General features: G+C 48.1%; 1 protein-coding gene and 1 long non-coding RNA gene across 5 annotated transcripts in view; one reads left to right on the forward strand and one right to left on the reverse strand.

The window, feature by feature from the left end:
- LOC123279799 (uncharacterized) lies at positions 1–14,249 on the reverse strand. Of its 2 annotated transcripts, none has more exons than XR_011496794.1 (4): positions 14,115–14,233; positions 8,763–9,104; positions 4,604–4,797; positions 1–489 (listed from the first exon to the last, which is right to left on the reverse strand). It is a non-coding gene; the product is annotated as an uncharacterized lncRNA (long non-coding RNA). The 2 variants fall into 2 exon arrangements; XR_011496795.1 differs by having other exon boundaries at positions 61–489; positions 8,763–8,945; positions 14,115–14,249.
- The window catches only part of HDHD5 (haloacid dehalogenase like hydrolase domain containing 5), a 15,584-nt gene continuing 13,627 nt past the window's right edge, over positions 14,168–16,124 (forward strand). Inside the window, exon 1 of one of the 3 annotated variants that reach the window (XM_044755726.2) lies at positions 14,168–14,745. In XM_044755726.2, coding sequence (XP_044611661.2) covers positions 14,305–14,745 — 441 coding nt within the window. In that variant the 5' untranslated portion in view covers positions 14,168–14,304. The other 2 variants (XM_044755725.2, XM_014854161.3) reach the window with 2 other exon arrangements.

The raw sequence follows: 16,124 nt of genomic DNA on the forward strand, positions 1-16,124 counted from the left end.
CCCCACCATGTTTATTAGTTTATGCAAAATAAACAGATGCCAATACAAATACTCTGTTTTCCCCTCTCTTATATAAAAGGCAGCACATTACCCACAACCGTTCTGAGCTTTGCTCTTTTTACTTGAGAATATGCCTGGGGATCTTTCCATTTCTGCCTCGAGAGGACTTCCTATTTCTAACTCATAGTGTTTTGTTGTGGGAAGGTGCTATGGTTTAACCAATGAGGCTCCTCTAGTTTGGCACCTGCATTGTCTTCAGATATCTGTTATCATAAACATCGTTAGACCATAATAAGAACCTAACAGTCAATGGATGAATAAGGGGCAGATGACAGGAGCACTGTGGCCCTCTCCTGGGTTTGTAGACAAGTCTCTCCCTGATTCCTCCACAGCTCAGCTCAGGCAAGCCCAGACAAGTGCTAAACAATCCTCTGTCATCAGCAGCGGTCTTGCTTCATAGGCCAAAGGCCTGGTCCAGGCAGGTTAGAACTAAAAATGGAAAGAAGAAAACATATGAACAACATTTTGAAGTAAAAAATAAGGAACTGGTTTTCTTCTCTCTCAGACTTAATCTTCTGTAGTAGATAAGAAAGTCCTGCAGCACCGTCTGCTCTGAAGGGGGTGGAGGGCCGAGGCGTTGGTGCCTTGGTCTGGGAGCTCTGGCCACGGCCTCCCCTGACCGCCTCCTTCCTAGCTGGCCCAGCCATGTCCTGATGCCAGGAGCTGTACCTAGGGCCCCAGACCTCTTTCAGAAAAGCCCTGCCCTGCTTTGCCCCTGGGCAACACGCCACAGGCCACAGGCAGCAGAACAGATGCGTGAAGGAGAGCGCAAGCTGTCCCCCTGGAGGACGGTTGGCAGGGCTGTGGACTGCTCCAGGTTGATCCCACCCTGCTGACTGGAGGGAAGGGGTCCTGTGGCTGGTATGTGGGGAGGTCAGTGTGGAGAGAGAAAAGAGTGCTGGCCCTGAGGCCTGAGCCTCCCTCTTGCTCTGCCACCACTCGTGCCTCAGGTGTATGCATACGCAGGGACCTTATCAGGCCAGCCCTCGCGGCCTCTTAGCTGGAAGGCCTCCTTTTTATTCCTGGAGGCACCCGGGTGGCTGTTTCCTTAGGGACCTGCCTGGTGCCGACATTCCGTTCTCTGCTCTCAGGGAAGCGTTGACACTGTGGGGAGAAGCCCCGGTCTGTGGCAAGGCAATAGGAGCTGGGGGGCTTGGGGGGGGCGTCATCCTTTTGAATAAAAATCCAACCCTGAGTGAATCTTGGAAGAGGAAGCTTCTGGTGAGGACAAGCTGGGAGACCACGCAGCCTGGTGTCTGAGACAAGAGGCCTGCTCCTTCTCTTGTGCTCTGCTTCAGGAATAATATGGCAGAGACTGCTATTGTCCCCTGGTATTGGTCACCCCTTTAGCCTTAGAAATAGAGCCCTGATTTTTATTTATTAAAAAAACCTTTTTTAAATTTTTTTTATTTTTTTAAATTTACTATTTTCAGGAAGATTAGCCCTGAGCTAACATCTGCTGCCAATCCTCCTCTTTTTGCTGAGGAAGACTGGCCCTGGGCTAACATCCATGCCCATCTTCCTCTCCTTTATATGTAGTACGCCCGCCACAGCATGGCTTGGCAAGCGGTGACATGTCCGGACCCAGGATCCAAACTGGCCAACCCTGAGCCACCGAGGTGGAACATGCAAACTTAACCACTGCACCACTGGGCTGGCCCCAAGCCCTGATTTTTAGTTGGGCACACCATTGCCTGGAATGAAGACTACAGCTTCCAGCCTTCTTTGCAGCTGTGTGCAGACACGTGACTAAGTTCTGGTCAATGGTATGTGAGTAAAAGTGTGTGTATAAATTCCGGGAAAAGGGACTGACCCTTTTCTCTCCCTTCTGCTTTCTTGGTAGCTGGAATGTGGATATGATGGTTGGAGCTCAGGTAGTCATCTTAAACCATGAGGTTGAAACTATGTGTGGAAGGGACGTGTTGAAGAAAACAGATGAAAGGAGCCTGGATTCCTGGCACTATGGATCCCCGTGCCAGCCTTGGACTGACTACCTCCAGATTTTATGTACACAACAGAGAAAGTTTTCTCTTGTTGAAGCTATCGTTCCTTTGGATTTTATGTTTCTCACAGCTAACCCTAATCCTAACTGACACCGACTCCAGTCCCAGGAAGTGGAGGAACCTAGCGTGCGGGGCTCTGGCTTTGTGGGAGCAGAGAAGTCAGTTATCGCCGGCTGGAAACCTGGAGGGGCGACTCAGCAAATATCGACTCAGCCTGTTGTCCGCTTTGCCCTGGAAGGCAGACCATGCCTCATTCAAGGCTGTAGTGTTCCGTGAAAAGGAAAGAAGAATCAAGAAGATTGGCCTCTGCTGGCTCCTTCGGGCTGCTTTCAGCAGAGTGAACTCCAGGTTTGGATAGGCAGTCAGTGAGCAGAGAGGGATGGGAATGAGCACACGGCTGTGCTAAGGAAGATGCTGCTTCAGGAGACCTGCACCTGAGTCAGCGATGTCAGGTTGAACGGGCCAACTGCTTCTGTGTCTCAGATGGGTCCCACCTCAGCAGAGGGAAGACCAGCGCCTCGTCATTCGAGGCAGAGAGCCTCTGGCAGGCACAGGCAGAGGACCGAGGGTGCAGCCTATCTGCCCAAGGCCCAGGTTTCCTCGGCCTCACAGAGGCTGCCATAGACCTGAAAGAGAAAGGACTGGCAGAGCTCAAAGGCCAGCAGGTAAAAGACCAGAGTCTTCAGGCGTGAAGAGTAGGCCTGGGCATGCTCTTTGCATGGTGTTACTCTCAGTGGCTGGACTGGAGACATACTAACTTTTTGAGTTAATTATCTTTCCAAAGGAACCATAAGCCATATATATTTGAAAATATAATTACAGTCATGCACCATGTAACTATGTTTCGGTCGATGACGGTCCACACATACAATGGTGGTCCCGTAAGACCAGGACCATGCAGCCTAGGTGTGCGGGAGGCTGTGCCATCTAGGCTTGTGTAAGTGCGCGCTATGACATTCGAACAACCACGGAATTGCCCGATGGGGCATTTCTCAGAATGCGTCCCTGCTGTTCAGTGACGCATGACTGTACACGCATATAATACGTATTTGTGTGTCCCCGATTCTTCCACAAAGGGTAGCATGTCATGTATACTATACAGCACCTTGACTTTCATTGTTTTTAACTTCACAATATATACTTGAGGTCAGTCCATAAGCTGCACAGACACCTCACTCCTTCCTTGTTTTGCCTGCAGTGTTCCACGGTGGGCGTGTCCTATGGCATATTCAACCAATTGCCTATAGTGAATATTGAAGTTGTTTCTATTTTTCTGCAGAGGAAGATTCACCCTGAGCTAACGTTTGTTGCCAATCTTCCTCCTTTTGTGTGTGAGCTGTTGTCACAGCATGGCCACTGATAGAAAAGTGCTGTGGGTCTGCACCCAGGAACTGAACCTGGGCCACCAAGGCGGAGGACGCCAAATTTAACCCCTAGGTCACCAGGGCTGGCCCTCTAGTTTTTAAAAAAAATTAGAAGTAACATCACAATAAATAACCTTGTGAATAAATGAACTGGTATTTCTGCCAGTTTATCTTTGGGGTAGTCTCAGAAGTGGCATTGGTGGGTCCAGGAATAAACGCACATGTAGTTTTGTTAGATATTGACAGACCTCCCGCCCAAGTTTGCAGAGCCCCACAGTGGATAGGAACACCTGTTTCCACCTGGTGTTGCCCACAGGGTGTGTTGCCAAGCTTCCTGATTTTTGACAATCTGATAAATGAGAAATGGGAGCTCAGCACAATAGGCAATTGTGTTTCTCTGTGGATGGATGAAGTGAACATCTTTTCATAGGTTTGAAAGTCATTTTTACGTCTTCTGCTGTGACTTGCCTGTCTATATTTGCCCATCTTTCTGTAGGGTTTGGCTTTTGGTCTTGTTCCTCTTGCTTTTCAGTATTGTATCTTAGGAATGTTAGATCTTCAGCTGTGACATAAAGTGAAATGATTTTTCCCAGTTTTCATTTGTCCTTTGACTTTGCAGTTAAGTGTTTTGTTTTGTTTGCCACACAAAAGATTTTTAATGTTATGTAATTATTATGTAATGTTATGTAACGTATCAATCCTTTTTGTTTTAATTGCTTCTGAATTTTGACTCATAGTTAGGAAGGTGTCCCTGCTCCCAGGTTATACAGAATTTAACAGATTTCCCTCACACACAAATCAGGGTGATATCAACTGTCAATAAGATACGGTTCTCGAGAGAATAGAAGCGTCTCCACGCTGGGAAGGGCGAGGCTGGAGCGGGAGCCTGAGGAGAGTGCGAGGAGCTCAGCTTCTGCTCAGGGCCCCTCCTGACCTGTGAAGGCCACGTCCGGGAAGCGGGAATTCTGGGGCTCCTGTCACCCTTTCTGTCTCCCCCAGGAAGTGAGAAGAATGTCTACCTCAGCGGTTCTCAACAGCGGTGATGTGCCCCCGGGGACATTTGGCCATGTCTGGAAACATTTTTGGTTGTTCCAGCTGGAGGAGGGGGTGTTATTGCCAGAAATGCTACTAGACATCCCACAATGCTCAGAATAGCCGTCTACAACCGAGACTTACCTGCTCAAAATGTCAGTAGTTGGGGCCGGCCTGTGGCCAAGTAGCTAAGTTTATGTGCTCCGCTTTGGCGGCCAGGGTTCACCAGTTTGGATCCTGGGCTCGGAGCTCACTGCTCATCAGGCCACGCTGAGGCAGCATCCCACATAGAAGAACTAGGATGACTTACAACTGGGATATACAACTATGTACTGGAGCTTTGGGGAGAAAAAAAATTAAAAAGAGGATGATTGGCAACAGATGTTAGCTCAGGGCCGATCTTCCTCACCCCTCCCCTGCCAAAAAAAGCATGAAAAAAATGTCAGTGGTGACAGGTTGCAGAATCCTGGCTCTACCCTTCAGACCATCCCCCAGAGCTCCCAAGAAAGTAGCAACAGGGACTGAGGCAGGGGGAGGGCCAGGGTGGATGTGCACATGGCTCTCTCTTTCCACTCCTGTGGTACTGTAACCCCTGACTTCCACCTGTGAATTCTCCATCCTGAGGCTCACTATTGCTGTCCAGGTCCTACAGGTAGGTCATGTTCTGACTTCTAACAATGATAACTGAGTGCCATTTCAGCCACACCTCTGGAGCTGTCTGTCACTGCTCTCTTTTTCTTTTCTTTTCTTTTTTAAGATTTGTTTGGTGGAGAAACCAGGTTGCTTGTCCTGCAGAGGATTCCCAGTCTGGAGCTCACTTATTCTTCACCATGTTCCCCTGGCCCCTGTATTTCCTGTAAATTGGTGGTCGGACCTAGAGTGTTGATAAGATTTAATCTGATTCTTTCATCAGGACTCTTTCTTAGGTGATGCTCCTCCCCATCTGCATACCAGTGAGAGCAGCCAGCAACGGCCTATGGCACCCAGGCTGGAACCGCAGGGCAGCAGCCAGAGGGGATCAGCCCCGCCAGGCCTGGGTAGGGCCGGCACCCCCATCTGTCAGCCCACCACGGGGCTGGGCTTCAGAGGACAGTGAGACTTCCAGGTGCCGCCCCCTGCCGCGGCCCCTTAACGCCCTCCCCTCCCCTGGGGCCTGCACCTGTGGGCTGGTCAGCCAGGATGGAGCTCACAGATGGGCCCACTGGTTCTGCTCAGAGGCTCCCTGGGGACCAGAGGCAGGAGGGCGTGAGGGCTGAGCCACAGTGGTAAGTGCTCCCCATGTCCCCTCAGGGCGCTGCGGGAGAGGGAATGGGTGGGGAGCCATATTTGCAGGATATGGCACCGCCCTGACCGAGAAGTATGCTGCAGCCTGGGGACCGGGTCTGGGGAAGGGCTGGGGAGCTTAAATTGCCCGGGAGGCAGGTAGCAGGGAGTCCAGGGGAAGGACGACCAGGCTTTGAGCAGGGAGGCTGGACCCCTGGGCCTGGCGAGGAGCGCAGCCCAGGGCTCGCTGGATGTCACTGCTCCCCAGATGCGCAGAACTCTGCTGTCCTCCCTCCTGTCACGTCTCTGTTGGGCTTTGAAAGTTCCCTTGATAAGCCGTGTCTTGCCTCTTCCTTTCTCTCCTCTCCTCCCCTCGACTCCCTTTTCTTTTGCTCACTCCTCTCCTGTCCTTTTCACTGCCCCTCAGAAATCAAGCTGTGTTCAGTATGGACACATTGGACAGAGGTGCAGGCCTGGCCAAGGGAACCAGGCTGGGCACACAGGCTGAGCCGCACTCAAGTCCCGAGTCGAGGCGCTCCCTCCTTGCTGCCTGGACGTGGAGCGTGACCCAGCTCATGCTTGGACAGCCAGACCCTCCCACGCCTCGGGCCGCCCAGCCTCTCTCGGGCTGGAGTTCCCTGGAGCAGGTGGTGAGGGGGTGGGGGACAGGATGGACACAGGAAGGGAACAAGAGGATGTGGCTAAGGCGGGAAACACTGGCAGGTGGGGGGAGACAGAAGCACCTGAGCAGGGGCATGGGGCTGTGTGGAGACCTGTCAGCTAGGCCAAGTGGCTCCCTGGGTTCTTCAGTTTGTACTCTAGATGGGTCAAGATGTCGGAAAGTCACCCTACACCCTCTCCACAGTGGGGGAAGGGAGGGCGAAGGTCTGGGGTATGGGACCGATGACACAGTGCTTTAGCCAGGAGGTTTAAAGTGTTCCTGTAACTGTTACCTGGCTACAAACGGGTGACATAGTAGGTCTGAGACTAGGTCACCATCCCAGCTCGCTGACCAGGACTTCCACCCCCACTCCAGTTGCAGCACTGGCCCCAGGGAAGCTCAGGCATGACCTTGGAAGTAGTTTGTCACCTCCTGTTCCAGACCCGGGGCACAGCCATACGAAGGGTCCTGTCACCCTTAGCCCAGGATTAACATGACTGCTTGCCCTGCCTGACTTTTTCCCAGCAGGGGAGACAGGTGGGCTGGAGAACACAGGAGCGGCTGCGTGCAGGAGGCTCTGTGGGGTACTGAAGTCGGCCCCAGCCTCAGGCCCGTCTCTGGCCTGTGCTCAGCCCCTGTCATTGCCGTCTGGTGCCTGGAGCCCCTCCCTCCTACCGACTTGCAAGTCATGCTGTCAGGGTGGAAGTGAGGGCCAGTCGCTCACACAGCGGAGTGAATCAGTCCAACTTCCGGAGTCGCTGTTCGGCCTGTCTTAAGTCAGTCCTAATCATGGGTGACAGAAGTGATTCCTTGCCACCAGAGGGCCTTGAGGGCCCGGAGCTGGCCCTGCCCGGAATCTCACACCAGGTTGTGGCCAATTCCTCCACTAAGTGATGGGGTACGGGAAGGCATGGTGTGGGCACTAGTCTGGGGCTGGTGGGGAAGCCTGCTGTCGGGGCTCTAAGGGTAAGGCAATAAACAACGGTGCTCGCTTTCCCGCTCAAATCGAACCCCGTCGAAAAACAGACTGAGGATAGATGGAAGAGATGTCAGATTTATTTCTGTTAAAAGCTTCTCGGAGAATGTGGTTTATTTGGGAGACAAAATGGGCTTGCTACCCTTGAATTACTCTCATCCCCCATCATTGGCACAGGGGTAAAACCCAGCCCTCCTCACTACAGGGACAGAACAAACAGCCAGGTCCCCTTGGCGGGCTAGCTCCCAAAGGGGAGAGAGGACTGAGGCACATATGCTCAGTACTTTCTTACAAGCTCACTCATCAGGTACGCCACCCGTCCTCTGCCCCAGGGGGAGAGAGGCCAGGAGGGTTAATAATAGAAGTCCCTTTCTCTGGGACACAGGAGGAGAGGGGAGGAAGCGTTTCTGCTTGACAGAGAGGAGCGCCACCTCTTCTCAGGATTGTCCCTCAGCAAGGATGAGTGGGTGGGACCAGGGAAAGTTGTGTGTTTGTGTGTGTGTGTGTGTGTGTGAGAGAGAGAGAGAGAGAGAGAGAGAGGAACTCTCCTGCAGTCCCTTTACTGACACCAGCCGGGTCCACCAGTCTCTGCTGTCTGTTACCCGTTCTCCACTCTCTTTCTTCCAGCCGCAGCATCCCACCCATTCTTCTACAAGGAACTCATGAACTCTGATTTTTCCTTTTGTCTGCTTCCTTCTGGTGTGAAGCATAAAATGTCAATTTCCCCCCAATATCCTTAAATGCCTTTTTATGTGGAAAAGACTCAGCTGTAACTGACATGAAGGGCAACTAGACCAAAATCATGCTTTTCAGACTAAGTCACACATACCCTCAGGGCTTTATAGCTGTGTGCCAGGAGTAAGGGGGCCTTAGGATAAAAGGTAGCTGCTTCAGAATGCCAATTTTAATTTGTGGGGAGGGGGGTAATGACACAATGTTATAATAAAACAAATAGGGATATTCAATGTAGTAGAATGGAGCATAGATTTGAAAGAAACTTGGAGCTTGCAAGTGGACCCCTTTGAACAACTACCTATTTCCCCTCCAACCCCAATCTCCCACAAGGCCTTGTCCATTAGAGTCCTTGTATGGACTGTTCCAGAAGCTCCCCTTCTCAGGCTCCTCCGTCAGTGCTGTACACAGAGGGAAAAGGTGAGATGGAGAGACTTCTGCCCCTTTTCTGGAGAGGCGGGTCCTTTCAGCAAAGCTCAAGGGTCCCAGGAGGACCCAGAGCGGGAACACCCCTGAGAACCCCTCGAGACGAATAGTAGTGATTACAGTACAATTTTGATCACCAAGTTTACTAGTAATCAATTGTTGTTACCAAATTACCAAAACCTAGTAGCTTAAAACAACAAACACTTTTCATCTCCCAGTTGTAATGGTTAGGAATTAAGGAGTACCTTAGCCAGGAAGTTCCATCTTGGGGTCATTCAAGAGGTTTTGGCCAAGGTGTCTGCCAGGGCTGAAGGATCTGCCTCTAGGATGGTTGTCTCACTTCACTGTTGGCAGGAGGCTTCAGGTTCTCATCCACGGGCCTCTCCAGAGAGTTGCTTGAGTGTCTTTATGACACAGCATTTGACTTCCTTAGAATGAGTGATCCAAACAAGGGCAATGTGGAAGCCACAGTATCTTTTATGACCTGGCCTTGGCAATCCCATACTGTCACTTCTGCTCCACTTTATTTATTAAAAGTGAGTTATTAATTCCAGCCCACATTCAAAAGGAGTGGAATTAGACACCACCTTTTGAGAAGAAGATTGTCAAATAAATTGTGGATTTTTTTTCTGTGAGGAAGATTGGCCCTCAGATAATATCTGTTGTCAATCTTCCTCTTTTTTTTCTCCCCAAAGCCCCAGTACATAGTTGTATATCTTAGTTGTAGGTCATTCTAGTTGTTCTATGTGGGATGCTGCCTCACCATGGCCTGATGAGCAATGCATAGGTCCGAGTATGGGATCCAAACCAGTGAACCTCAGGCTGCTGAAGTGGAGCTCACAAACTTAACCACTTGGCCATGGGGCTGTCTCCAAGTGGATATATTTTAAAACATATGACACCAATGGGGCTGGCCCCGTGGCCGAGTGGTTAAGTTCGCGCACTCCGCTGCAGGCGGCCCAGTGTTTCATTAGTTCGAATCCTGGGCGCGGACATGGCACTGCTCATCAAACCACGCTGAGGCAGCGTCCCACATGCCACAACTAGAAGGACCCACAACGAAGAATACACAACTATGTACCGGGGGGCTTTGGGGAGAAAAAGGAAAAAATAAAATCTTTAAAAAAAAAAAAATATGACACCAAGAAACCTTCTAATTACTAAAGCAGTTTCTAGCTAGTTTGAAAGCAGGAAGAAATTAAGAACATCCCAATCTGGAAAGCTATGTCCTCTGGCAGAATTTATGTGTTGTTTTATTGTAGGTTTGGCTAATGTGGGTCAGTCTTCCAGATCCTGCTTAACCATGGGTGAACTGACATAATTAAGATCTTGATATGATTTCAATCTTCTTAAATTTGTTAAGACTTGTTTTGTGGCTTAACATATGATCTATCCTGGAGAATGCTCCATGTTCACTTGAGACGAATGTGTATTCTGTTGCTTTTGTATGGAATGTTCTGTATATATCTGTTAAATCCATTTGGTCTAATGCGTCATTTAAGGCCAATGTTTCCTTATTGATTTTCTGTCTGGATGATCTATTCATTGATGTAAGTGGCATATTAAAGTCCCCAGCTATTATTGCATTGCTGTCTGTTTCTTAACAAACAATTTTTGTAACAAGTCTTAACAAATTCAGGAAGATTGAAATCTTACCAAGCATCTTTTCTGATCACAATGGTATGAAACTAGAAATCAATTACAAGAAGAGAGCTTGAAAATTCACAAATATGTGGAGATTAAACAACATGCTACTTAACAACCAATAGGTCAATGAAGAAATGAAAAGATAAGTAAAAAAGTACCTTGAGACAAATGAAAATGAAAATACAACATACTAAAACTCATGGGATGCAGCAAAAGCAGTTCTAAGAGGGAAGTTCATAGCAGTAAATGCCTACCTTAAGAAATAAGGAAAATCTCAAATAAATAACCTAACTTTACACCTCAAGGAACTAGAAAAATAAGAACAAATGAAACCCAAAGTTAGTAGAAGGAAGGAAATAACAAATATTAGAGCATAAAAAAGTGAATACAGACTATGTTATAGAATAAATGAGATAGAGACTAAAAAGACAATAGAAAATATCAATGAAACCAAGAGCTGTTTCTTTGAAAAGATAAACAAAATTGATGAAACTTTAGTTAGACTCACAAAGAAAAAAAGAGAGAGGACCCAAATAAATAAAATCAGAAGGGAAAGAAGAGATGTTACAACTGATATTACAGAAATACAGAGGATTATAAGAGACTAACATGAACAATTATATGCCAAGAAATTGGACAACCTATAGGAAATGGATGAATTTCTAGAAACATGCAACCTTCCAAGACTGAATCATGAAGAAATAGAAAATCTGAAAAGACCAATTACTACTAAGGAGATTGAATCAGTAATCAAAAACTCCCAAGAAGCAAAAGCTCAGGACCAGATGGCTTCACTGGTGAATTTTATCGAACATTCAAAAAGTTAATACCAGTCTTTCTCAAACTCTTGCAAAAAACAGAAGAGGTGGAAACACTTCCAAACTCATTTTACGAGTCCAACATTACCCTGATACCAAAACCAGACAAAGACCCCACAAGAAAAGAAAGTTCCAGGCCCATATCCCTGATGAACATAGACGTAAAAATCCTCAACAAAATATGAGCAACCCAAATTCAATAGCACATTACAGAGATGATATGCCATGATCAAGTGAGATTTATTCCAGGGATGCAAAGATGGCTCGGTAGCCACAAATCAATCAATGTGATAGGCCACATTAACAAAATGAAGGATAAAAATCATATGATCATTTCAACAGACATAGGAAAAACATTTGACAAAATTCAACATCAATTTATGATAAAAACTCTCAACAAAGTGGGTATAGAGGGCAGGTACCTCAAGATAATAAAACCCATACATGACAGGCCCACAGTTGACATCATACTCAATGGTGAATAGCTTAAAGCTTTTTCTATAAGATCAGAAACAAGACAAGGATGTCCATTCTTGCCTCTTTTATTCAACACAGTATTGGAAGTCCTAGCCAGAGCAATTAGGCAAAAAAGAAATAGAAGGCATCCAAATTGGAAAGGAAGAAGTGAAACTGTCTCTATTTGCAGATGACATATTATTTACAGAAAACCTTAAAGACTTCACCCAAAAACTGTTAGAACTAATAAGGAAATTCAGTAACCTTCCAGGAGACAAAATCAATTTACAAACATCAGTTGCATTTCTATATACTAATGGTGAATTATCAGAAAGAGAAATTAAGAAAATAATCGCATTTATAATAGCATTGAAAAGAATAAAATAGGAATAAATTTAACTCAGGAGGTGAAAGATCTATACACTGAAAACCATAAGATATTGATGAAAGAAACTGAAGATGGAAATAAATGGAAAGATATTCTGTGCTAATGGATTGGAAGAATTAATATTGTTAAAATGTCCATATTACCCAAAGCAATCGACAGATTCGATGCAAACTCTGTCAAAATTCTAAGGGCATTTTTCACAGAAATAGAACAAACAATCCTAAAATTTGTATGGAAGCACAAAAGACTCCAAATAGCCAAAGTAATGTTGAGAAAGAAGAACAAAGCTGGAGGCGTCACACTCCCTGATTTCAAACTATATTACAAAGCTATAGCAATCAAAACAGTATGGTACTGACAGAGTAACAGACACACAGAACAATGGAAAGGAATAGAGAACCTAGAAATAAACCCACATATATATGGTCAATTAATTTATGACAAAGAAGACAAGAACATACAATGGGGAAGGGAATAAATGATGTTGGGAAACTGGACAGCTACATGCAAAAGAATGAAACTGGACCACTACTATATGCCATTCACAAAAATTAACTCAAAATGGATGAAAGACTTGAATGGAAGACCTGAAACCAAAGAACTCCTAGAAGAAAACATAGGTGGTAAGCTCCTTGACATCTGTCTTGGTGATGAGTTTTTGGAGTTGACACAAAAAGCAAAGACAACAGAAGCAAAAATAAACAGGTGGGACTACATCATACTAAAAAGCTTCTGCACAGCAAAGGAAACCATCAAAAAAAAACCGAAAAGGCAACCTACTGAATGGGAGAAAACATGTGCAAGTCATTTATCTGATAAGGGGCTAATATAAAAAACATATAAGAACTCATACAACTCAACAGCAACAAAACAAAGAATCTGATTAAAAAATGGGCTGAGGGGGCCGGTCCCATGGCTGAGCGGTTAAGTTCGTGTGTTCCGCTTTGGTCGCCCAGGGTTTTGCTGGTTTGGATCCTGGGTGTGGACACGGCACCGCTCATCAAGCCACCCTGAGGTGGCGTCCCACAGAGCGCAACAAGAACCTACCACTGAAATATACGGCTATGTACTGGGGGGTTTTGGGGAGAAGAAGAATAGGAAAAAAAGAAGATTGGCAACAGATGTTAGCTCAGGTGCCAATCATTATGAAAAAAAAAAGGAGCAGAAGATCTGAATAGACATTTTCCCAAAGAAGACATGCAAATGGCCAACAGGTGCATGAAAAGATGTTCAACATCACTAATCATCAGGGAAATGCAAATCAAACCCACAGTGAGATATCATCTCACACCTTGGCTATTATCAAAAAGACAAGAAATAAGTGTTGGTGAGGATGTGGAGAAAAGGGAACCCTTGTGTAGTGTCGGTGGGAATGTAAACTGGTGCAGCCACTATGGAAAACAGTACGGAAGGTCCTCAAAAAGTTAAAAATAGAACTAACCATATGATAGAGCAATACCACTTCTGGGTATTTATTTGAAGAAAACAAAAAGACTAACTCAAAAAGATACATGCACCTCCATGTTCACTGCAGCATCATTTATAATAGCCAATATGGAAACAACCTAAGTGTCATTGATGGATGAATGGATAAAGAAAATGTGCATAAATATCCAATGGAATATTGTTCAGCCATAAAAAACAGTGAAATCGTGCCATTTGAAGCAACATGGATGGACCTTGAGAGCATTAAGCTAAATGAAATGTCAGACAGAGAAAGAAAAAACAAAACAAAACAAACAAATAAAAAACCAAGCTCATAGATAGAGTGAGAGAACAGACTGGTGGTTGCCAGAGGGTTGGGGGAATGGGTGAAGGGAGTCAAAAGGTACAAACTTCCAGTTATAAAATAAATGTCATGGGAAAACAATATACAGCATGGCGACTATAGGTCATAATACTGTACTGCATATTTGAAGTTGCTAAGAGAGGAGATCTTAAAAAAAAAAAAAGATTTTGGCCTCCAAAGCTGAGGACCAAAGTGTATTGCTAATCTCTGAGTTAGCAGAGTCCCTGTCTATCCCTGTCCCCCACCTCTCTTCCTCCTCCTGGTGCTAAATACACCGCAGGCTCACCGGTTCTTAGTAAAACTATATCTAGGGACGGGTCAAAGGGTATGGAAGGGAGCGTCCTCACACTTCAAATGGCGGGGACACACGGCTGTGCTCAGTAGGTGTTTGCTTAGTTATCCGACCCTCTCTCAGGACAGTTATTATCTCAGGACCTTGTATTATAGTCCTGTCTCAACCCTCCCCACCCCCAGGTGTGAGTTTACGGGGTCTACTTACGTATAGTCTCCCCAGGTCTTAGCACAGAACCCGGCAGGAAGAACTATAGCGAATATTCCCTGAAAGAATACGAGAATGAATAACTGGCACCCGATGAGCATTCCTTGACTGCGGCTCAGTGGATTCCAACATCAGCAGAAAGGTTTGCTCCTCCACCCGCTCCTTGCAAACACCGCTTAGTTCCCTCCTCATGGTTTCTCTTCTCCCTGAAAGTCATCGAGGGTTGACGCAGCTGGGACTTGGGCCTGAAGCGTACGTTTCAGGAAGTCAGCAGGTACACGGGCCGTGCAACCGTACACACCGGCCCGCTGACCCCGGGGCTCTGTGTAGAAGGCGGCGAGACCTCGAGCCTCTTCCCTTCGCCGGCCCCCACCGCGCGCAGCCCTGGCCCGGCCTCGAGATACACACGCGGGACTACAACTCCCAAGACGTCTCGGGCGAGCCCGGCGCGCGCCCCCGGCGGCGGATGGGCGCGGCGGCGGGGCCGCGCGGGCCGGCCGTGTGCACGTGCGCGCGGCGGGGCCGGATGGCTGCGCTCGGCGGCTTCGGGCTCTGGCGGTGGGCGGCGCGCGCGGCGTTGGGGCTTCGGGGCCGCTGGTCCGGGAGGGGCTACGCTGCGGGCCCGGCGCAGGTGAGGACGCCGGGTTCCGGCGGAGCGGGCTGGGGTGGGCCGGGCGCCGCGGGACGGTGCTCGCGGCCCCGCAGCGCCAGCATCCCCAGCCTCGGGCGAAACGGCCTTGACCCCAGGAACCCTTCGCTCTCGCCTCGGCCGCGGCCGTCCGCGGCGCGCCCACCTCCCCGGGCCCGGCGGCCTGCCGCGCCTGCGCGCTGGGAGGAAAGGCTCTCCAGCGAGACCCGAACAGAATCCCAAACCGCGCGCCGGGCGTTTCCTGCCGCTCCGCGTCCCCAGAGTCCCCCGGCGGCGGCCGTGCTCCCGTTTCCCGGTCAGGGTGTCATCCCTGCGCTGCCTCTTTGATTTCCTCGATGAGAGCCTTTGGTGATGATTTTCAACTACAGTGCAGCTTCACGAGGTCTGAGGACTCGCGACGGACCCCCGGGCTGCCCTGGGAGCGCCCCGCCGTCGGCGGGCGCGCTGGCCGCGAGGACGGGCTGCGCGGGGCGCCAGGTTGCGCCAGGTTGCGCTGGGTGTCTCATTTTCTCAGCGGCTTGGGAGGTAGGAGAGGCCTCGGCGTCTTAGGAAGGACGCTGAGGCTTGGAGTCGAGTTTTGAAGTGCTTTTTGTTTTAAGGTCAAGCAGCTGCTAGACGACTGTGCCAGGACTTTGTCAGGTAGTCAGAGCCATACCCTCCCTTCCCCCTGGTCAGTTTTTTTAAAAAGAGGCTCATTTTGTCTTCTAAATTCACAATTTCTGTATGTAATAATGATAATATTTTACATTTGTAAAACGCTTTCACAGCATTTCAATTCAACCCTAAATTCTGTGTGTACCTCTGAAAAAATAAGGACATTTTGAACATAATCACAATCCATTATCATACCTGACAACATTAATAATTCCTTAATATCAGTTAAAATCCAGTCCTTTTAAAATTGTCCGTGATTGTCTGAAAATTATAGGTAAATGCATTTTGCATTTGAACTTTCAGAACCGAATGCCCTGTGTCCATACAGTACAAGAAGGAGGGCAGACCATGTGCTGCAATGGCACAGTCCTTACCCCAGGGACCTGCCTTCCAGAGGCCCCGCCTGCCCCTTGGCGGGGAGTAGGGTGGTCAGGAGGTGCCTGAGGGGAAGGGCTGTCTTATTTCCCCCTAACCCTTCATCCTTTGGTGGTTCAGCATTCATCAGCCTTCAGTGAGCACTGCCCAGGGTTTGAGCATTGTATCACATTGGGGGTTAAAAGGTGGATCACAGCCGGTCTCCCCTTTAGACCCCGCAGTGATTCTCTTTGAGAAGAGTAAGACAAAATCTGGAAAGAACTGTGGTTCCTTTCCCCAGGACAGATGCACATAGAGTTTTAAGGGAGTTATGGCCCCCTGAGTCTATCTGT

This window comes from Equus asinus, chromosome 22 (assembly GCF_041296235.1).
Source record: "Equus asinus isolate D_3611 breed Donkey chromosome 22, EquAss-T2T_v2, whole genome shotgun sequence".
Lineage (NCBI taxonomy): Eukaryota > Metazoa > Chordata > Mammalia > Perissodactyla > Equidae > Equus > Equus asinus.